This window comes from Mobula hypostoma, chromosome 2 (assembly GCF_963921235.1).
Source record: "Mobula hypostoma chromosome 2, sMobHyp1.1, whole genome shotgun sequence".
Taxonomy (NCBI): domain Eukaryota; kingdom Metazoa; phylum Chordata; class Chondrichthyes; order Myliobatiformes; family Myliobatidae; genus Mobula; species Mobula hypostoma.
The window spans coordinates 215,135,727-215,159,895 of record NC_086098.1 but is presented as its reverse complement, the minus strand read 5'-3'; the positions used below and the strand labels follow the sequence as shown (position 1 = coordinate 215,159,895).

The following is a 24,169-nucleotide window of genomic DNA, read 5'->3' as shown; positions in this document are numbered from 1 at the left end:
AGCTCACTTCTAAGCCCAAGCAGTAGGCTTCATCCTGAGAGTGTTTTTTTTTCCCAGTCAGTAAAAGTCCACCTCCAGGCATTGCCTGACATTCACAGTCAAAAACACTCAGTTGTCAGGAAGGAAAATAGTATTTATTTACATTGAAAGACTAACACATCAAAATCTAGAAAACACTTAAAAGCACCTGAATTCAATTAATTAACTGGGTTTGACCATATAAATAAGGCTTGAACACCATTCTGCTCATTAGCTTCATTGCAAAGAATCCAAATAAGAAGATTTCACAATTGGATAGTTGGTAAATCTGAGGAAGTTGTCACTTCCCTGTTGAACTCCATGAGGAGATCACAGGACAGCTTCAAAATGAGGCTGAACTTCAAACTATATTTGTTGATTCCAACTGACTGCCAAATGTAATATCTAAAAACCAACAGATCCATGTTGGTCTATTGGCCTTGGAGCAGAAACACATGGCAGAATTGGGTATGTGCAGTCTCTGAGGAGAATTCAAGAGGATGATTATGTAGGTGCTCAAAACTCAAGTAGTCAAGGCTTGCCTGAATTTTGAGTCAGAGGGCTTTCTCAACTGGTTCTTGGCATCAGGGCCCAAGCTGTGGCAAACTGCATATCATTGCATAGGACAACTGATGAAGGAATAGGCAATAGATGCTGAAGTCTTAATGTGAAACCATCAGAAAACACCCCTCACATGTTTGGATCTTGAATATCATGAGAAAAAGGTTTGCTGATTGGAACAATTATCAAGCCCATCAATCTTACACAATATAAAACCAGTGCATCTTGAATTCAACCCATTGAAAAAGCTTACTTAAGATGAATTCATTGTGGGAGGAACAGGATGAAACATGAACTAGTAGCTTTGCCAGGAAGGGTTTGCTAAATAATAGAAATGCAAACTAAATTGCTAATGATTTGTATGTTGTTCCAATCTACAGTAAGTTCTTAAGAACTATCAGCTAAAGGCCATCTGGAAAGTTAGTGTGGTAATGCAGGCTGCAGCATTACTCTCTTGGTCAAAATCATCAACTTAAATTTTAATGTAAAGTTAATTAAGAGTTTTCTTTATTAACCAATGTCCATCTAAGCATGTTAAACACAATGGATATGTATATACAGTAAACTAGAATGCTGCTACTTCTGTGTAACTGAGAGTTGGAGATGAAGTTTTCCAATTTCTCTCTGAAATTACCAGGCTGTGAATCATATCTTCTGCTGGAGAACAAAGGATTTATCAAGCCTTAAGCAATTCTTTTCAAACATTCTTCGTTTCATAAATCACTCCAGGGAACTACATACCCGCTAAACGCCTAATGAAAAAAATGCAACTTTCCCAATTAGAGCAAAAATCTGTAATTTTTCTTCAATAATTAGTACATATTTTCTCTCATTACTGTGCTTCAGTTGCTTTATTTACAACACATATGACAAGCTGATAGTTTTATTCACTTTCAAACCTGGTTCCAATTTCTTGGCGCCTACCTTCAAAGATATGAAGCTGGTTTACACTGTGCTGTCTTGCAATATGTTGCCAGTAGGCACTACGAGGAAGAGGCATTATTGTGTCCAGCGAAGCTGTCCTTTCATTCCCTTTGATCTGATGCTGGAAGAGAGAGAGCCAGGTTTTAGCAAAGGTACTATACAAAAACAGTTTGAACTTAATTGGTTTGACAGCAAGAGTGTGCTTGCCCTTGAAATAAATTAATGTGCTGTCAAATGAATAACAACCAAACTTGTTCATGAAGATAAAAAGTAAAACACAGAAATCAGGAAACCAGAAATTTAAAAAAAAGTAAAGCACTGGATAAGCTTAACAGGTCAGGCAATATCTGCCAAAAGAGAAACAGAGTTAGTGTCTTCAATACACTTTTACGAGAATTAGAAGTTAAAAATCATACACGTTTCAATTTGCAGAGAAGGGGAATGGGTCCAAACACGAGAAGGAATTACCATTATAGGGCAGAGACTGAAAAAGAATGAACAGCAAAGTGCTGTGGGTGTCAGTCGAGGCCAACTGACAACAGAGTGGGGTCAGGGACTGGAAATGTTAGTTGTGCCTTTCTCCATAGATGCCATTTGACCTGTTCAGTTTTATTTGCAATTTCTGATTTGAGTTTGATTTACAAAGTTATTACTTAAACAGTATAACTTAAAGTTAGCTAACAATTATCTTTGGAGTTATTTGAAACTGACAACTTTATTCATCTTGTGACTGTCATTTGAAAGACATACAGTAATATCCTTTTAGAAGCACATGCATGGGTACATGGAGAATTGGGGTTTTGAAGGAAATGGGCCAATTGCAGGAAACTGGGACTAGCCAAGTAGCTGGGTGCACCACGTATTTGGTATGGATTGGTTGAGCCAAAGCACCTATATCCTTTCTGTATTGCTCTATGACATTATACATAGTCTCAATCTAACGTCCTTATGCATCTTTAAGACTTTTCTCAAAGGAAGAAGAAATTTACATTTCTATCCATATCTTTTAGAATTACTTATTTTACAATAATTTAGAAATGTGAAAGGATACCTGGTGAACAGTATAATAGGAGTTCATTACTATTGTAAAAGAAAACTTAAAGTGATTTTTTAATATCTGCAATATTCTGCAGGCTTTCAACTCTCTATGGCTGAGAAATATCTGCACCAAAAGAATGTGAAAATTGCATAGCTAATAAATATATTTTACTCTTGTAATGTCAAGAGTATCACATAAAACCTAGCATGAATTCATCTCATATCATTGGGCAGAATATGCCTTGGAATCTTAAACAGCTCTTTAATTAATATTTAAATCAGTCATTCAGATGATTGGTGCTCTGGGCTCTTAATTATCATGCAACGGGTTCAGGTTACAGATTTTACTATGTTAGTTAAATACTCTTCCTTTAGTTAGGTCCATTATATGAGATTTCACTTCGTCTAGTGAATTGAATTCTGTGTGATAGAGAATTATTCTGACTAAGCAGGAAAGGTCGACAGGATGCAGATATAGAAGTGTTTCAAAAGATAACTAGAACAAATCTACCATTTTTTTTTGTTGAGTTTGAGAACTGAAAGAAATACTCTGCAAACACACGTAAATTAAAGTAATTACCAAGCACTAGTTCACATTCATGTCTTGTCTCTGTAATGATAATGAAATCACACTGGTTGCAATAACGATACATGTCTTTAAAAATTTGAGTTCAGGAATAAGTATGAGTATCAAAATTATCTAGGTGAGATGATCAGCACTATCTCAAAAATATAACAACGTATGAAATGGAAATACACAAAATAACATAGAAAATATAGATAATAGTCCATTCATTAACATATTAAAAGCAAAAGAATACTAAAAATAGAAAGGAATTACTAAAGATGAAGGGGAAATCTGCTTGTGGAAAATAGTGCTGTGGTAGTGATTCTGATCTCCTAGGAATGGTAGTTGCCAAAGAGACTTGTCTGAAAGATATTATTAAGGGTATCGACAAGTTGGGCACAGGGAGCAGAAATGGTGATGCAGATCATTATTTTGTCATCCATAGCTCTCTGCATCATGAATGGAATGAGTATGTGGAGGAAAATAAATATTATGCATTGTTGTGGATGGTTAGCAAAAGAGAAAGATGCTGCCAACTGGAGGCATTCAGTTAAAGACTGGTGCCTATTGTAATTTTATCAAATAATAATGGAAATTAGAATGTTGAAGACAGAAATCTTGTACAACAGTTTAAAAAAAATGTAAAAAGGCAATTGTTTTTGAAGCAACCAGTGAAAGCCAGACATGATAAATTAGCAAATAATCGACAGGATGAATACAAAGTATGTTGAGGGTGATGTCTGAATGCCTTACCAGACAGCATTCAAGAAAATTGTTCAGCTGGAACCATGATGTAAAACTATAATGGAACAAAGCAGCATGAAGAGGGTGATTACTTTTATCAAGTTGCAATCAATGCATTGTAGTTACTGAGTCATGTTCAGGTTGGACGAAACTTGGAAAGCACCCCACTTTAATGCTGGGTCCATTTACATTCCTGTGACTGTATCTACATTATATTTATATAAGCTGGATCATATGTACTGTAATCACAAACAAGAGAAAATCTGCAGATACTCGCAATCCAAGCAACACACAAAATGCTGGAGGAACTCAGCAGGCCAGGCAGCATCTTTGGAAAAGAGTAAACAGACAATGTTTCAGGCCGAGACCTGTCATCAGGACTAGAGAGAAAAGATGAGAAGTAAGAATAAGAAGGTGGCGGGAGGGGAGGACGAAATGCAAGGTAGTAGGTGATAGGTGAAACTGGGAGGGAGAGGGGTGAAATAAAGAGGAGGTGGCAGAAGTTATGAAGAACTGTGCTGGATGCAGAGGCTGGGGGGTGGGAAAGAAATTCTTCATAACTTCTGCCATCTGCAACAGGATCCCACCAGCAAGCACATCTTTTCCTCCCTCCCCCACTTTCTGCTTTCCACAGGGATCGCTCCCTACACAACTCCCTTGTTCATTCATCCCTCTCCGCAATTCTCCCTCCTGGCACTTATCTTTGCAAGCGGAACAAGTGCTACACCTGCCCCTACACCTCCCCCCTCACTAGCATTCATGCCCCTAAACAGTTCTTCCAGGTGAGATGATACTTCACCTGTGAGTCTGTTGGTGTCATATACTGTATTTGGTGCTCTCGGTGTGGCCTCCGGTATATTGTTGAGACCCAACGTAGATTGAGAGACCATTTCTCCAAGCACCTCCTCTGCATCTGCCAGAAAAAGCAGGATCTCCCAGTGGCCACGAATTTTAATTCCCTTTACCACTCCCCTTTCAACATGTCAGTACATGGCCTCTTCTACGGCTGTGATGAGGCCACATTCAGGTTGGAGAATAACACCTTGTATTCTGTTTGGGTAGCCTCCAACCTGATGGCATGAACATCAATTTCTTGAAGTACCAGTAATGCCACCCACCGCCCCCCCCCCCCATTCTCCTTCACCATTCCCCATTCCGATTTTCCTCTCTTCTCATCTTATCACCTTACCTGCCCATCTCCACCCTCTGGTGCTCCTCCCAACTTCCATTTCTTCCATGGACTTCTGCCCCATCAGATTCACCCTTTTCCACCCCTTTATCTTTCTCACCTATCAACTTCCCCTCTCCCGCTTCCTATTTCACCCATCACTTACTACTTTCCTCCCCTCCCCAACGTTCTTTCTCTGACTTCTCATCTTTTACTCCAGTCCTGATGAAGGGTCTCAGCCTGAAACGTCAACTGTATACTCTTTTACCATAGATGCTGCCTGGCCTGCTGAGTTCCTCCAGCATTTTGTGTGTGTTGTGTACAAGGACTGTAAGTGCCTTGATACTGTAACTACAGTATCTGAGAATTCCTTCCATGAGCTATTTACGTGCAAAAACCATTTTCTGCACTTTAAATTTAGTTAACGATGATTTTCAAGTTGTTTAGAAGCCCATGGAAAACTGGCTACTGAACATCTGGGCTTCTTTCATTTTTAAATGTCAGACATTCACTTAATATTGTCATGGAGCGCAGACAGCTATTTTCATGTTTGCCAATAGAAATTTACCTAAAGTAACAATCTTATTTGTGCGTGTTGCTCAATCTACACCCTATAGTTTTCACTCACAGTAAACCAAAGTGCAAACCCTGCAACAAGTGGGTAAATTTAATGGAGTTAAAGGGTCCATACTGGAACACAGACGGTTTCTCCATAGGCTCTGCCAGTGCAATTTTCTGTGCTACATTTCAATCCATAGTCAGTACTGATAATATCCACCCCTTGATGAGCTAACATCTCATTAAGTCCAATCACAGAGGAGGATTCAATGTGCAGATGCGCTGGTGAGTCTTCACAGTTGATCGCTCCCTATGTTTGCCTCTTCAGTAAGGCAATCTTCGCTACTGTTGTAGCATAGCAGCAAAATAGAGAGAGTTTGTTAAGGTCACACCCATTTCCCTGCAGTCAACCCACAATGGCATGCCAACTTGAGCGACACTTGCAATTTCCATTATGCCATGCCTGGGTAAGCTTTTAAGCACTTGATTCAGTACCAGTTTTTGACTGACTTTCTTGCAACATCTTCTGTGGGTCACTGATTTTGAATGTTAAAAACATGGGGGAAAAATAGGAGTGGGCAAAGGATGCATGGCCCTTCAAGCCTGGTTTACCATTTATTATGATCACACCGATTAGCTTCAGGCATCAATTTCTCTTCTGTACCTGTTCCCCAAAACTCATAATTCCCAAAACGTTTACAAATTTATTTCTTTAAGCATTGTCCGTGACCTAATGCCAACATTTCTTATTAGTAGGGAATTGTAGAATTGACCTATACCACATACAAGTATGATACAGAGTTTCAGCTGGCAAAGTAGTAAAGGGTAGAGCAAAGCTGTAATTCACCACGTGAAGATCTCAGGAGAACATACGAAGATTGATACACAGTGACAAATGTAGGTGAGTTTGGAGAAAAGTGAAATATTATATATAGTAAATAAAAAACACATTTGAATGAGAGAAAAAAAAAAGAATCGAGTATGTAATTCCATAAGAACCTATAAGATTCTATCATGGCTGATTCATTGTTGCACTCAACCCCACTCTCCTGCCTTTCCCGTAAAGTTTGTTGCTCTTACTAATCAAGAACCAATCAACCTCTGCTTTAAATATACCTGGTGTCTTAGCCTCCACAGCTCTCCATGGTAGTAAGTTCCATAGATTCACCACACTTTGACAAAATAAATTTCTCCTAATTTCTGTTCTAAAGAGATGTTCTTGTATTCTGAGTCTGTGCCCTCTAGTCCTAGACTCCCCACTACAGGAAACATCATCTCCACATCCACTCTATCTGGACCCTTCAATATTCGATAGATTTCAATGACATCCCACATCACCTTCTGTAATCTAGTAAATACAGGCCCAGAGCCATCAAATGCTCGTCATGCATTAACCAATTCCTGGGATTATTCTTGTGAATCTTCTTTTAACCCTCTCCAATCCCAGTGCATCCTTTCTTAGATGAGGGACCAAAGCTGCTCACCATATTCCAAGTGCAGTCTGACCAATGCCTTATAAGCCTCAGCTTTGAATCCTTGCTTTTATATTCCAGTCCTCTCAAAATGAATGCTAACATTGGATTTGCCTTCCTTACAACTATCTCAACCAGTAAATTAATCTTTAGGGAAACTTGCACAAAGACTCCCAAGTATTTGCGCCTCTGATTTCTGAAATATCTTACAACTTAGAAAATGGTACATGGTTTTATTGCTTCCATCCAAGTGCATGACCATACACTTCCCTACACTATATTCCATTTGCCACTTCTTTGCCCACCCATTCTCCTAATCTCTCCAAGTCTGTCTGAAGACTCCCTGCTTCAGCAACACTACCTGCGCCTCCACCTAGAATGAGGTGTAAGATCAGATGGATAAAACCAAAACCAAATTAGCCAGAAGCAATAGTTCAGCCACAGAGCACTTTTGAGTTCTTGATGTCAAATTACAGGAAGAACTTCAAAGTCCCCTGGGTGTTCTGGTTTCCTCCTACACACCAAAGATCTATAGGTTAGTACGTTACTTGGTCATTGTAAATAGTACTATGATTAGGCCAGGGTTAAATAGGTGGGTCGCTGGGCGGCATGGCTCATGGTGCCAGAAGTGCCTGTTCTGCGCTGTGCCTCAAAATAATTAATTAAATAAACCATGAATGGAATGTTTTCACAATAATTTAAAATAGTGCAAGCCTTTCATCTCCCTCCCTGAAGCACCCATCTATCTGAGCAACAAATTGTTTCTTATTTCCCATTTTTTTAAGACAGCTAGATTTGATATAACACATTTTCATAATGAAAAATGCATGTATCATATCTGATGCATTAGGGAACACCATTTGTACAATATTCTCTTAAGAACACAAAAAGTTGCCAGTTTTGCCACAGCAGGCCATATAAGACAGTCACTTTGGAAATTGTCTGTCACTTTATTTATATTTGTGCAAAATATCTGATTGAACAAAGTAATACACCGCCTTTGGTATTTTTAGTTCACAATAACAAAATAATCTTATAGTTAATAAAAATACCTGTATTTATGAAAATCCTGTAGGAAAATGCAAGTCTGAAGCACTTTAGCTCCTAACCCATTTTTCTGTTGACACAATTGGGATTATACCTGATTTTTTTTCAATGTGAGATTACTTAGATGTGGACTTTACTGGCAATGTTGACATTTAGTTTTGATCGCCAATTGCTCTATAAATCACAGCATCAACAGCCTAGAATTATGTGTTTCTTGGAAACTGATTTTTAATACATATTTAAAGGTCTGAGATGGAAGAAGAGAATATGCAAACGTGAGATGGACTTGAAATTTAACAACTTGCAACACAATATTTTGTTGATTCTATGTGGAAGGCATCAATTTCTGCTGATTTTATTGCATTGTATAAAATTAGTTTTCTCTTTACTATGTATAAGCACAATAAACTTTTTAATCAATTATCATCAGCATATACCCTTATACCTTACAGCACAAAGGGTCCTAACACACTCCAACAGTACTATACTACAATTAGGAATGCTTACCATTCTGTACCTGGACCACATTTCAGGAAATCTGATCACCAGCTTGTCTTTCTCCTACCTGCATACAAGCAGAGGCTAAAGAACAAGGCTCCAGAGATAACGACAGCAAAGAGGTGGTTACAGGAGGCAGAGGAGCAGCTATGGGATTCTTTCAAGTCAGTTGACTGGGCTGAGTTCAGGGACTCATCAGAGGATCTGACTGAATACACCATGGTTTTCATGGAGTTATAAAAGTGGTCGGAGATAATGTGCCCCTATAAAATCATTCAAAGTCTTCCCGAACCAGAAGCTCAGGATGAACCATGAAATCCTCATTCTGCTGAAGACTAGATCAGTGGCACTCTAGTCCGGTGATCAAGTAAGATACAAGTAGTCCAGATAAGCTGTATGCCTTCTATGCTGGCATTGAAAGTCAAAACAATGAAAAAATTTCACAAGCTCCCAAAGCCCTCAATGACCTTGTGATTTCAGTCTGAGGACAACGTGAGAGCAGCCTTCAGAGGGTGAACCCATGGGAAGTATTTAGCCCAGCTGGGGCGCCTAGCTGAATACTAAAGACCCATGCTGATCAACTGGCTGGAGTGTTCACCTATATCTGTAACCACTCGCTTCGGCAGTCTGAGGTTCCCATCTGCTTCAACAGACTTCACTCATATTGGTGCCTAAGAGAACATGGTAACTTACTTCAATGATTATCATCCAGTAGCATTTACATCCACCGTGATGAAGTGCTTTGAGAGGTTGGTGATGAAACATTTCATGTCCTGCCTGAGAAGTGACTTGGATCAATCTCCGGTTTATCTACCATCACAATAGGTCTACAGCAGATGCCATTCCGTTAGCTCTTCATTCAACCCTGGAACATCTGGACAGCAAAGATGCATAAATCAGGATGCTCTTTATCGACTACAGCTTGGCTTTCAGCGCTATCATCCCCTCAAAACAAATCAATACATTTCACGACCTTGGCCTCAATATCTCCTTGTGCATTTGGATCTTCAGTTTTCTCACAGACCCCATTCAGTTTGGATTGGCACAACAGCTCCTCAACAATTTCCATCAGTACAGGTGCACCACAAGTCTGTGTGCTTAGCCCCCTGCTCTACTTGACCAAGAAGTTAATTATTGACTTCAGGAGGAGGAATCCTGAGGTCCATGAGCTAGCCTCATCAGGGGATCAGAGATGGAGGTGGTCAGCAACTTTAAATTCCTTGATGTTATCATTTCAGGCAATCTGTCCTGGGCTCAGCATCTAAATGCCATTACGAAGAAATCATGGCAGCATATCTACTTTCTCAAAAGTATATGAAGATCTGACATGATATCTAAAACTTGGACAAACTTCTACAGATGTGTGGTGGAAAGCATATTGACTTGTTGCAACACCGGCATGGAAACCAATGCACTTGAACAGCAAATCCCACAAAAAGTAGTGCAGTCTATCACAGGTAAAGCCCTCCCCACCACTGAGAATATCTACATGGACCACTGTTGTAGGGAAGCAGAATCTATTATCAAGGATCCGCACCACCCAGGCCATGCACTCGTCTTGCTTCCGCCATCAGGAAGAAGGTACAGGAGCCTCAGGACCCACATCACCAGGTTTAGGAACAGTTATTACCCTTCAACAATCAGGTTCTTGAACCAGAGAGAATAACTTCATGCAACTTCACTCGCCCCATCAGTGAACTGTTTCCACAATCTATGGACTCACTTTCTAGGGCTCTTTATCCCATGTACTTGGTGAGTATTGTTTGTTTGTTTATTTATTTATTTATTGTACTTGCACAGTTTGCTGTCTTTTGCACATTGGTTGTTTGTCCATTCTTTTGGGTGTGGCCTCTCATTGATTCTATTGTGTTTCTTGGATTCACTATGCATGCCCACAGGAAAACGAATCTCGGGGTTGTAAATGATGACATATATGTACTTTGATAATAAATTAACTTTGATAGCAGTATCCATATTTCTTCCCATTACTTTAATGATACTTCCAGGTCTTTAGCTTTTATAATGCTTGATAAATGTCGTGTAATTGTAGATATTTTTCAATTTATTCTAGCTGGATATCAGGAGACATGGAAGAGCTCCAGAGATTAAACTTGCAATGAGAACGAAATTACCTATTTTCATAATGAATGAATCATTTGCGAAATTGCAGCTGAATTCAAGATTATTGAGATAGCTAGTGTGTCAATAATAATGGAATTCAGGAAGTCACTCACAATGCCACTTTGATTATTTTAAAAGTATGTTTTTCAAGCAGTTAATCAATTAGCAAAAAACAATACCATTTTCACAGATTAGGTGACCTAAATAGAAACTGGTTTACTGAAAACTGAGCTAATTCTGATTTGTAAAAACAAAGAAAATCCAGTTAACCTCTGTGCTAGAGGAGAACAAGGAAAATAATATTGAAGAAGCCGAGCCCTCAAACCAAGCCTGATCTTGTGAACTTTGAAAGTTAATGTGGTCTCAATTACTAGAAGTTATAAATGTCCTGCATGAATTACTCACCTTTTAAAGAATTTAAAGTTTAGTACATGAGTATATGTAGCATGAAATGATGTTGTGTGATTCAGGGATTAAACAATTTTGCTCAGTATCTCTGTTAATGAGTATTTGTTTTATTTATACAATTCACATTAAGATGCAAATCATCTTGGAATTTTATGTACGATTGTAATAGTAGTGAAGTGAGATTCTACAGCTTAAAGTCTGTTATAAAACATATCTGCCATCCCAGATCAAATTAAAGACGATGCCAGGGATCCGCTGATGAGCCTTTTTATGGTCATTCAATTACACTCTTCAAAACTGAACAACACATGCAAAATTCTGGAGGAACTCATCAAGTTAGGCAGCATCTATGAAGTGTACTTTGATATGCTTTTTAAAAAATATTTTGTTATCTTGTGTTTGATAAATTCCATTTGCCACTGAAAGGGTTAAGTAATATTTTTCTCCAAGGCTGTGATAGATAGACTTAGATAAAGTTCTAGTTAATAGAAATGAATGTATTTGGGTAAGTCCTTGCTTCAATCTGGATTAAGGTATTGGATCTTATTTTGCAGATATCGAGCATCAATTTTTACAGCTTCCGGCTTCAGTGCAGTGCAATCTGATATTGTTCTTCACTGAAGCAGCCAGAAAGTGACAGCCAAAGCCTTAAGATATCCAAACTGCACAACCTAATTAAATTCTATCTGAATGAAGAGCAAAGCTTTCTTATGCCATGCAAAAAGATCATAGGCAATAATATAGGGAAGTGTAGTTTCAAAGTGCAGAGTTCCTGTCAACATACTTCCAAATGGCAGAGTGCAGAATAAAGCCCTCCACATTATACGTTGATAAGAGTTCTTCCAAATTCTGCAAGAAGCTAATGAATCCTAATATGTGAATCCACTGTGCTAGCACTGACTCAGCTAATAAAATTTGAGAAACATATCAGGTTAGAAAACCGCATGTTCATAAATCCTACCAACATCTTATAGGTTTGACTTGTATCCAAAATAAGCATTAACATGCCAGTAGGATGATCAGACTGTGTCTTTGGTACAAAAAACAAGTTGTAAAATGTGAGTATTACCTACAAGTAAATTAGATTACAAGTTGCCTTTGGATTTATGAATGAAAGCATCCATAGTTACTTTTCCAGTTATTTCTTACAAGCTGCTTTTTAATGTTTGTCTCTAGTTGCCATTGCGAAGGTTGTGGTGAGTTGTCTTGAACAGTTGCAATAACTTGGAAATAGGCAACCTCCACAGCACTAAGGAGTTCCAGGATTTTGACTCAGAGATGAGGAAGATATGGTGTCTGTCCTGGACAGGAGATTGGGAGGGGGGGGGGGCATGTCCATGTACATTTTTTCTTGTTCTTGCCGGAGTTGGAGGGTATTTGCAAGGAACATTTCAAAAATGCTGCAGTGGAGTAGTCAGTACATATTATGGCTGAAGAAGTGAATATTCAAAGTTCTGTATACGTTCAATCATTTACACTGCATTCTCCTGAAATGTTGAAAGTTAAAAAAACATGTTCTTTGATCCAGAAAACAACCTGATTTCACCAATGTCCCTGTCATTTGAAAATACTCTCAACCTTCAATAAATGGAATTTCTAGGTTAAGGCGTGGAGGCGAAAAGTAATATAAAACCAGATTCCTGTCACTGCAATGCAAGAAGATCAATACAATGTAACAGTTTTGACCAGTTATTTAAGCCAATAGTTCAATAGTTCCCCATTTAATATCAGAGAATGTATACAATATACAACCTGAAGTTCTTGCACTTTGCAGACATCCACAAAAAAGAGCGGTGCCCCAAAGAATGAGTGACAGTAAAAACATTAGAACCTCAAAGCCCCCCCCCACTTCCCCCTCCCACACACAAACAACAGCAAAGCAATACCCTCCCCCTCCCCCACTTACTTCAACTAAGTAACTAGAGTATAATTTACGTTATTTAATAGAACTCATCTCACAGGGCTATAGTACCAGAATGAATATATTTTAACAGCTTTGGATGGGATCTGCCTGTAGGTATCACCTGACTGGTTGCATCAGCACCTGGTGTGGAGGCTTCAATATGTAGGATCACAGGGATCTGCACAGGGCTGCAGTGCAAGCCAGCTCCATCAAGGGCATAACCCTTCCCACCATTGAGGACAGAAAGTGTCACTAAATATGCTCACTCTCTGGGACATGTCCTCTTCTCTTTACAACCATCAGGGAGGAGGTACAAGAGCCTGAAGAACAGCTTCTTCCTTTCTGCCTTCAGATTTCTGTATTGTCTATTAATCCAGGGATAGTACAGTGCAATACATCAAAATCACTATAAATATAATAAGAATATATATATTTATATGATATATACAGTAAAATTATATATATATTAATTAAGGTGTGTTGAAAGAGAGCAAAAATAGTGAGGAAGTGTTGATGGGTTCATGGACCGTTCAAAAATCGGATGGAGGAAGGGAAGAAGCTGTTCCTAAAACGTTGAGTGATTGTCTTCAGGTTCCTGAATCTCCTCTTTGATGGTAGCAATGAGAAGGGGGCATTTATTGGGCGGTGAGGATCCTAAATGATGTATGCCACATTCTTGAGGCACTACTGCCTTTTGAAGATGTCCACAATGGTGGGGAGACTGATGCCCATGATGTATCTTGCTGAGTTTATAACCTTCTGCAGAATTTTCTGATCCTGTGCTTTGGCTTCTCTCGACCAGATGGTGATGCAACCAGTTGAATACTCTCCACTGTACATCTGTAGAAATTTGCTAGAATCTTTGATAACATAACAAAACTCCTTGATATATTGAGCCCAGGATAGACCTTAGTACATGTTGACACCCATGAACCTGAAACTCCTTCCACTGCTGATCCATCAATAAAAGGTTGGCATTTGTTTCTTTGACTTCCCATTCCTGAAGCCCACCATAAATTCCTTAGTCTTATTCACATTGAATGCAAGGTTGTTGTTACAACACCACTCAACCTGCCGATCCGTCTCGCTCCAGTATCCTTCCTCATCACTGTTTGAGAGTATGCTAACAGCATCTGTGTAGTCAGCGAATTTAAAGATAATGTTTGTAGCCACTCTGTCATGGGTATCGAGAGAGTAGAGCAGTGAGTTAAGCACTCATCCTTGAGGTGAGCCAGTGTTGACTGTCAGTGAGATGGAGATATTTTTGATATGCACTGTGTTGAGGAAATCAAGGATCCAGATGAAGTACAGAGCTCCAGCTTTGAAGCTTATTGATTAGTACTGAAGGGATGATGGCATTGAATGCAGCGCTATAATCAGTAAAAAGCAGCCTGATGTCAGTATCAACACACATCAAAGTTGCTGGTGAACACAACAAGCCAGGCAGCATCTCTAGGAAGAGGTACAGTCAACATTTCAGGCCGAGACCCTTCGTCAGGACTAACTGAAGGAAGAGTTAGTGAGAGATTTGAAAGTGGGAGGGGGAGGGGGAGATCCAAAATGATAGGAGAAGACAGGAGGGGGAGGGATGGAGCCAAGATCTGGACAGGTGATTGGCAAAGAGGATATGAGAGGATCATGGGACAGGAGGCCCGAGGAGAAAGACAAGGGGGGGGGACCCAGAGGATGGGAAAGGGGTATAGTGAGAGGGACAGAGGGAGAAAAAGGAGAGTGAGAGAAAGAATGTGTGTATAAAAATAAATAACGGATGGGGTACGCGGGGGAGGTGGGGCATTAGCGGAAGTTAGAGAAGTCGATGTTCATGCCATCAGGTTGGAGGCTACCCAGACGGAATATAAGGTGTTGTTCCTCCAACCTGAGTGTGGCTTCATCTTTACAGTAGAGGAGGCCGTGGATAGACATGTCAGAATGGGAATGGGATGTGGAATTAAAATGTGTGGCCACTGGGAGATCCTGCTTTCTCTGGTGGACAGAGCGTAGGTGTTCAGCAAAGCGGTCTCCCAGTCTGTGTCGGGTCTCGCCAATATATAAAAGGCCACATCGGGAGCACCGGACACAGTATATCACCCCAGCCGACTCACAGGTGAAGTGTTGCCTCACCTGGAAAGACTGTTTGGGGCCCTGAATGGTGGTAAGGGAGGAAGTGTATTCCTAGTGGGGTGGCGGGAGGATGGAGTGAGAGCAGATGTACGTGAAATGGGGGAGATGCGTTTAAGAGCAGAGTTGATGGTGTTGGAAATGGACCAGGTAAACTTGAAGGCAGGGTGAAAGTTGGAGGCAAAGTTAATAAAGTCAACGAGCTCTTCATGCGTGCAGGAAGCAGCGCCAATGCAGTCGTCGATGTAGCGAAGGAAAAGTGGGGGACACCTCCCTCCCCTTTCTAGATCTTTCTGTCTCTGTCTCTGGAGACAGCTTATCCACTGATGTCTACTATAAGCCTACTGACTCTCACAGCTATCTGGACTATTCCTCTTCTCACCCTGTCTCTTGCAAAAACGTCATCCCCTTCTCGCAATTCCTCCGTCTCCGCCGCATCTGCTCTCAGGATGAGGCTTTTCATTCTAGGACGAGGGAGATGTCTTCATTTTTTAAAGAAAGGGGCTTCCCTTCCTCCACCATCAACTCTGCTCTTAAACGCATCTCCCCCATTTCACATACATCTGCTCTCACTCCATCCTCCCGCCACCCCACTAGGAATAGGGTTCCCCTGGTCTTCACCTACCACCCCACCAGCCTCCGGGTCCAACATATTATTCTCCGTAACTTCTGCCACCTCCAACGGGATCCCACCACTAAGCACATCTTTCCCTCCCCACCCCCACTGCATTCCGCAGGGATCGCTCCCTATGCAACTCCCTTGTCCATTCGTCCCCCCCATCCCTCCCCACTGATATCCTTCCTGGCACTTATCCGTGTAAGCGGAACAAGTGCTACACATGCCCTTACACTTCCTCCCTTACCACCATTCAGGGCCCCAAACAGTCCTTCCAGGTGAGGCAACACTTCACCTGTGAGTCGGCTGGGGTGATATACTGCATCCGGTGCTCCCGATGTGGCCTTTTATATATTGGCGAGACCCGACGCAGACTGGGAGACCGCTTTGCTGACACCTACGCTCTGTCCGCCAGAGAAAGCAGGATCTCCCAGTGGCCACATATTTTAATTCCACATCCCATTCCCATTCTGACATGTCTATCCACGGCCTCCTCTACTGTAAAGATGAAGTCACACTCAGGTTGGAGGAACAACACTTTATATTCGGTCTGGGTAGCCTCCAACCTGATGGCATGAACATCGACTTCTCTAACTTCCGCTAATGCCCCACCTCCCCCTCGTACCACATCTGTCACTTATTTTCATACACACATTCTTTCTCTCACTCTCCTTTTTCTCCCTCTGTCCCTCTGAATATACCCCTTGCCCATCCTCTGGGTCCTCCCCCCCTCCTTGTCTTTCTTCCCGGACCTCCTGTCCCATGATTCTCTCGTATCCCTTTTGCCTATCACCTGTCCAGCTCTTGGCTCCATCCCTCCCCTTCCTGTCTTCTCCTATCATTTTGGATCTCCCCCTCCCCCTCCAACTTTCAAATCCCTTACTCACTCTTCCTTCAGTTAGTCCTGACGAAGGGTCTCGGCCTGAAACGTCGACTGCATCTCTTCCTAGAGATGCTGCCTGGCCTGCTGCATTCACCAGCAACTTTTATGTGTGTTCCTCTAAGTATTCCTCTGATTCTCCTAACAATATCTTTGCGGTCTTTACCTCTACCCTGTGGTCTCAGTCTCTGCTTGTATGCCAGGAGTAGAAGTACAGCCAGGTGACTGGACTTGACAAAGTGTGGGAATGGAATGGCACAGTAAGTTTTCTTGATCATGGTATAACAGTGGTCAACTGTGTTGGCTTCTCTGGTTCTACAGGTGACATGATGGTGGGTAGTTGGTCAAATACTCCTTCAAGATGGCCTGATTGAAGTTCCCCACAATGAAAGTGTGTGCTGTCTATTGACTGCTGATCACAGTGCTCATCTCTTCCTGTGCCAGCCTGATGTTGGTCAGGGATGGAATATACACTGCGATCAGGATAACAGCTGAAAACTCCCACTGTGTGTAAAATGGATGACACTTGACTGCTAGATGTCCCAGGTCGGCGGAGCAGAATTGTCACATCCTTGTACCACGACGAGTTAATCATGATGCATGAGAATAGGTAATACACTTCAGTGCTTGTGGTGAGGCAGACAGTACCAGGAGGTGGAGACATCTTAGACAAGCAGACACAGGCTGAGACCATTGCAAGATGGAAAATATAAATGTGCAAATGTTTTACTTAAATATCTCAATTAGCTTCATCAATCACCATGCAGGATGCAAGAGAAACTTGTGATTTTGTTTAAGGTATCAGTCACGTCCATTTAGTCTAGATTTAACTCATAGTGAGGCAGCGAGAAAGGCATTCAATTGTTTAGAAAAAAATGTACTTGCAGGAGTTGAAATAAAGGAGGAGTTGCCGAGACTGGAGCCTTAGTGGGAAGACCATCATTTGTATTATTGTCCTTTATCTCTGAACATCTAACATGAACTGAGAAATCTGGTGTACATATTACACAGTCATAATGACAACAAAATTACAAATGAACAATCATTGCTATTCACTAAAATGCATTAAATGTTAACCAGTTGCATTAGGGTCAACCACAAATTTGCTGGTCTTAAACCTAGAAATTACTCCAGATTTCTTCTGGTTGTGTGTGTCTCAACCTAAGATCAAAAGCTTCATTTGCAGAGTTCACAGACAGTATTGTCAGTCTGCCTGTGTAACGTCATGTAGAAACTGCCATGATTGATTTTAAGCAACACCGAACGTTTGCATAAGCAACAGAAGTGTAGGTGAAGGGTTAGTGCAGGATAGTGCATGTGGCAGTGCTACTACCTATGCCCATAGGGAGAAATGATCCAGGTGGATCCTCTTGAATAGGGGTAAGACCTAGAGAAAAAGATACGCCGGCTAGTCACATTCTAAAACCCAATATTTAGTGTGGTAGGTAAGGAATATGTTTCAAAGGAAAGGATGCTATTGAAAAGTCCATAATAAATAGAAGTGGCATGCAGGTAAAGGGGGGATAGACTGTATAGGGTAATATGAATCAGAAAAACATGAGAGTGTAGATTGCAGTATGTATCGCAAGTAAGGGGATAAGTAACCACAATCATGGGACGGCACGGTTAGCACAACACTTAACATTACCAGTGACCCAGGTTCAATTCCCATCGCGAGTTTGTACATTTTCCCCGTGATCATGTGTGCTTTCTTTGGTGCTCCGGTTTCCTCCCACAGTCTAAAGGTATATTGGTTGGTAGGTTAATTTGTCATTGTAAATTGTCCTGTGATTAGGATAGGGTTAAATTGGGGGATTGCTGGCCATCACGGCTCGAAGAGACAGAAAGGTCTAGTTTGTACTGTATCTCAATAAGCTAAGAGAACAGTGCTGTTTATACAAATACATGAGACATGCTGAACAAATAGTAGGTGCACATTCAACATGGAGGGTATATGCATGGCAGGAAATTCTGAGCTGAAGCTGTAGGATATTCACAGCTGAAAATTAAATATGTAGCTCATAAAATTGGAAGGAATGATGAAAAAATTTGGTGGACAGGAGCAGCTTCGGTGATTGAGGAGAAAAATCACTTCAGTAATCAGGAAGAGTTTTAGAATGGGAAGCAGGTAAAGAAAGTTTGTGAATGGATTTTTAAAAAAACTGAAAATGATTGTAACTTCTAGTGGGTGTTATGCATTGCAACTGTGAAATTGTGAATGTATTAATGAAAAGATTAGACAATAGTGGGACAAAAGGGCACAGTGATTATACTAAGTGGTCTTAACATTCATATTGACTGGGATAAACAACCAATGTCTATAAGGTGCTGAATGTCTGAGGTATATTTAAGATAGTTTATGCAGCAAGATGTTTCGCAATTAACAATAGGACACACCAAGGTAGATTTGCAATTAGTAATGTATCTTGGGATGGAATCAGTTAACAGCCTAATGATCTGTGAACTGCTAGCTAATAGTGATCATTAAATAATCAAGTATACTGTGTTACTTGAAAGGGATATAAATGAAGCAACTATTCATGTTCTTGATTTGGATAAGGTGATACAGTATATACACAATGGGGTGAAACTGTTTACAACAAGCCAGACAAATCTGCTGAAGTGATTACAGTTGTGCTCAACAACACAAAAAAAATCACTGCTCAGATATATTATACTGCCAGTGAACCAAGTAAACTAACTAATAATTTCAGAAGAGATGCACAATCTATCTTGTAACTACATTCTCACACTACAGACTCAATTCTGTTTTATTTTCATTATTTCAATGTAATTATGCATGGCATGATCTGTCTGGCTGGATGGCTTGCAAAATAAAAGCTTTCCATTATACCTTGGTATATACGACCATAACGAACTAATACCAATGTCAACCCATAATGGAAAAGAAAATAATGAGAAGGGGCAACTCTGTGCACAGCTTCTGGTGATTCCATTCGTTAAATTAGCACACCATAACTAGCAGTTCCAAACAGAACCACTGAAGTCAAGTTCCTGAAGCAGGGAATTATAGAATTTACTGACAGATTCCGGGTCTGGGAGAGGTAGGAGGAACAATGTGAGTTCACCCATTTTCCGGACTCCATGTGAAATCCAACAAAAGAAGCAGTCCTGCTGGAAATCTCCTGCAAATGATGGAATGTTGCCACCCAGATCCTACATATACTCAATGCTGGCATAGAATCTAAAGCCACATTAACTTCAGTGAGGTTTTGCAGGACATCGATATATGAGATAATGAGGAAGGATTATAAGCGTCCGCATTTCCAGAGAGGCACAGTTCATACTAGAAATGGTAGCTATTGTGTTCCACTCCAGAAAATCTTCAGGTACAATTCTGAAATGAAATGGTGCAATGCATTCGTTTTCCAGACCACTAATTCCTTCACTGATTTCTGCTGAAAAATAACCAAACTATGACAAAAAAACATGGGAATATCCATTGCACAACATCAATGGCACGGCACAAGGATCCAACCACCTATTTCCCCAACTGGGAATTGTTTTTGGTAGGTTGACTTAAAGCCGATACAGGAACAGAAGTCATTTGAAATCAAAGTTTGAAGTTCAAACTTCAAAGTATGTTTATTATCAAAATACATATATTTCATCATACACTACCCTGAGGTTGCCCGACGCCGGCCCACTAGCAGTAGTAGTACCCTGAGATTCATTTGCTTGTGGGCATTCACAGTAAATACAAAGAAACACAATGGAATTAATGAATAATATCATTTTGAAATGGAACGTTTTGCTGCTTGTAACTTACATGTGCTATATGTGCTGTGTATGGCTGTGGGTACTGTGTTTCACACATTGGCCCTGGAGGAACGGTGTTTCACTGCTTGACTGTATTTAACGTATGGCTGAATGGCAATTAAATTTGAACTTGAAATACTGCACAGCAATACAGACAATCAATATGCAAACGACAACCAAATGTGTAAATACAATAAACAGATAAATAATACAGATTGAGAACATGAGTTTTAGGGTCCTTGAAAGTGAGTCCATAGGTTGTAGACAACAGGAATTCTGCAGATGCTGGAAATTCAAGCAACACACATCAAAGTTGCTGGTGAACACAGCAGGCCAGGAAGCATCTCTAGGAAGAGGTACAGTCGACGTTTCAGGCCGAGACCCTTCGTCAGGACTAACTGAAGGAAGAGTGAGTAAGGGATTTGAAAGTTGGAGGGGGAGGGGGAGATGCAAAATGATAGGAGAAGACAGGAGGGGGAGGGATAGAGCCGAGAGCTGGACAGGTGATTGGCAAAAGGGGATACGAGAGGATCATGGGACAGGAGGTCCGGGAAGAAAGACAAGGGCGGGGGGTGACCCAGAGGATGGGCAAGAGGTATATTCAGAGGGACAGAGGGAGAAAAAGGAGAGTGAGAGAAAGAATGTGTGCATAAAAATAAGTAACAGATGGGGTACGAGGGGGAGGTGGGGCCTTAGCGGAAGTTAGAGAAGTCGATGTTCATGCCATCAGGTTGGAGGCTACCCAGACGGAATATAAGGTGTTGTTCCTCCAACCTGAGTGTGGCTTCACCTTTACAGTAGAGGAGGCCGTGGATAGACATGTCAGAATGGGAATGGGATGTGGAATTAAAATGTGTGGCCACTGGGAGATCCTGCTTTCTCTGGCGGACAGAGCGTAGATGTTCAGCAAAGCAGTCTCCCAGTCTGCGTCGGGTCTCGCCAATATATAAAAGACCACATCGGGAGCACCGGACACAGTATATCACCCCAGTCGACTCACAGGTGAAGTGTTGCCATAGGTTGTAGACTCACTTTTAAGATGAAGATAAGCCGAAAGCAGGATAAGACTAGTTCTTGCATTGTGGACTTGTTACAAGATTGGTGCAAGTTTATACCAGATTTGACACAAGCTGTAATTTAATTATGAGAACATTAAATAAGGAATGGAAATGTCGGGTCTCATTCTAAAATTCATGTGCATTGTTAGAGCTCAACAAAAAGTACGCTGCTGATATTCCCTGTCTGAGACTGCTTTGTAATGTCACTGAGCATAGACAGCACTTCACTTGTCAGCACCATAATTTCTCGCCTCAGTGAGCTCAAATACCAACAGACTAAACTACAATCAATCAAGCTAAAAGTGCACATTGATTTCTCTGTAACTATTCATTCACTTCTACAAATTACAGATGCAAAGAAGGTTAAAGAAGAGATAACATCTGGATACTGCATATATTTAGTATCCATTTATATGAAGATGTTTACAGTGCTAAAATAAATATGGATTGCAATTAATCACCGCTAGTCCCAGCTGAATAGTGGAGGGATATTCATCAATCTGCATTAGTCTTTACTCCAGTGTGCAACTGAATTAATCAGTTTATCAATATACTACACCACAGGATAAATAATCCATTTCAATAAAGAATAAAATAACCTCTCCGAAAGTTACCACTTAATTACTCAGGAACACTGGTTCTACTGATCTTTAAATTATATGCCTGCAAAAGCTTTACTAATCTAAATGCAGAAATCACCAACATTTAATCACATAAACTCTTCTAATTTAAAGCCGCTGTGATGGATTTGGATCTGTCTAAGGAATCTACACAAACTCCGTGGAGACAGTCACTCCTTTAAGCCATCAGTTTAGGTTGGATTTTTCTGACTGAAATGAACTGTCATTTATCAGATAAGATGATAGGCCCCATCTACGTTTAAGTAGGTGTAAAATAGCTCATGGAGCTATTTGGAAGATCAGATTATTCCAGATCTTCAAGTCAATATTTTTCCCCCAGTCACAATTGTTAAAAAAAATCATTATCACATTGCTGGTGTTAGACATTGTGATGTACAAATTTGATGGCACTTTTCCCACATTATAAAGCCAAAATTATTAAAGCATTTAGTGTTGGTGCGTGGTCAAGTGGTTAAGGCATTCGTCTAGTGACTTGAAGGTGGCTAGTTCGAGCCCTGGCTGAGGCAGCGGGTGTGTCCTTGAGCAAGGCACTTAACCACACATTGCTCTGCGACGATACCGGTGCTAAGCTGTATGGGTCCTAATGCCCTTCCCTTGGACAACGTCGGTGGCGTGGAGAAGGGAGACTTGCAGCATGGGCAACTGCTGGTCTTCCATACAACCTTGCCCAGGCCTGCGCCCTGGAAACCTTCCAAGGTGCAAATCCATGGTCTCATGAGACTAACGGATACCTATATATAAATATTAAAGCATCTATAGACTGCCAACTATGCTACACGTAAGTACTCTAGATCATGTTATCTTGAGGAAAGATATTATTTAGTCTGTTTCAGGTCAAGACGCTGCATTAAGAATCCTCAACTCAAGATATCATAGACTCCTGTCTGTACCCACTGATTTGTACCAGCAAAATATTTTTGCTTACAGAATTAAACATCTACCATCTCTTGAGTCTTCAAGTCATTATTGGGTTTGGTTTGCGAATGGTCCTAAAACTGATAACCAAAAAATTTCAGGTGACATTGGCCAATTTTCATACAAGATTGCAGTTAATGGCACAGATAAAGCCTTAGAATCTATGAATGAAATCTTAGTTCAAACCACCAATTTGTCTATCAACATTAATAACATTTGTAAAGCTGTGTGTTTGAAATGACCAGACCAATTGTCTATTTCTGAGTAAAGGCATTTTCTGTTTTGCAGATAAATGATGGAAAATACATTGTGGGCACACAGACCAACATTATGGGAAGGCGCAGCAGCATAGCGGTTACCACAGCACTTTGCAGTACAGGCAGACTGGGTTCAATTGCCTTTGTTTCCTGTAAAGAGTTTGTATGTTCTCCCCATGACAGCATGTGTTTCCTCCAGGTGCTCCAGTTTCCTCCTACAGCCCAAAGACATAATGGTTGGTAGGTAAATTGGCCATTGTAAATTGTCCCATAATTAGGTTTGGATTAAATTGGGGGATTGCTGGCCTGAAGGGCCTATTCTACACTGTATCTCAGTAAATAATAATACCTGAATTAATTTTGGTAATATAAATTAAGTAGGAACAAAGCAAACATAAACCTTGTGAGTTCAGAAGGAGCATTTGATGTTTCAGATCTTACGGAAGAAATGAAACCACTGCCATCTCATCTCCCTGCAAAAGCCACTCTGTAAATATGAACATCCATCCCCCTACCCCTTCCTCCAAAAGCTTAACTTGCCTAAAACCAGATAGTGATATATTGTCCTTTACAATGTTGATATGACTAAGGAAGGTTTGCAATATGAGGAGAGATTAAAAGGACTTGGATCACATTCTTTGGGGACTAGACAAATGAGAGGACGTTCATTGAATTTGTTAAAGGGCTTGACAGGCTGGACCACTCACAACCCGCTGGAGGAACTCAGCAGGTCAGGCAGCATCCGTGGAAACGATCAGTCAACGTTTCAGGCCAGAACCCTTCGTCAGGACTGAAGAGGGAAGGGGCAGAGGCCCTATAAGGAAGGTGGGGGGGAGTGTGGGAAGGAGAAGGCTGGTAGGTTCCAGGTGAAAAACC

At 40.7% G+C, this 24,169-nt stretch overlaps 1 protein-coding gene across 3 annotated transcripts in view; it reads right to left on the bottom strand.

Moving 5' to 3' along the window:
• LOC134336786 (docking protein 5-like) overlaps positions 1-24,169 on the bottom strand; it is a 530,970-nt gene that overhangs the window by 74,020 nt on the left and 432,781 nt on the right. For 2 of the 3 annotated variants that reach the window (XM_063031250.1, XM_063031244.1), the window contains one exon: positions 1,504-1,624. In XM_063031250.1, the coding sequence (XP_062887320.1) occupies positions 1,504-1,624 (121 nt within the window). Of the gene's footprint in view, positions 1-1,503; positions 1,625-9,289; positions 9,471-24,169 lie in introns of those variants that run through there. The other variant, XR_010015887.1, reaches the window with a different exon arrangement.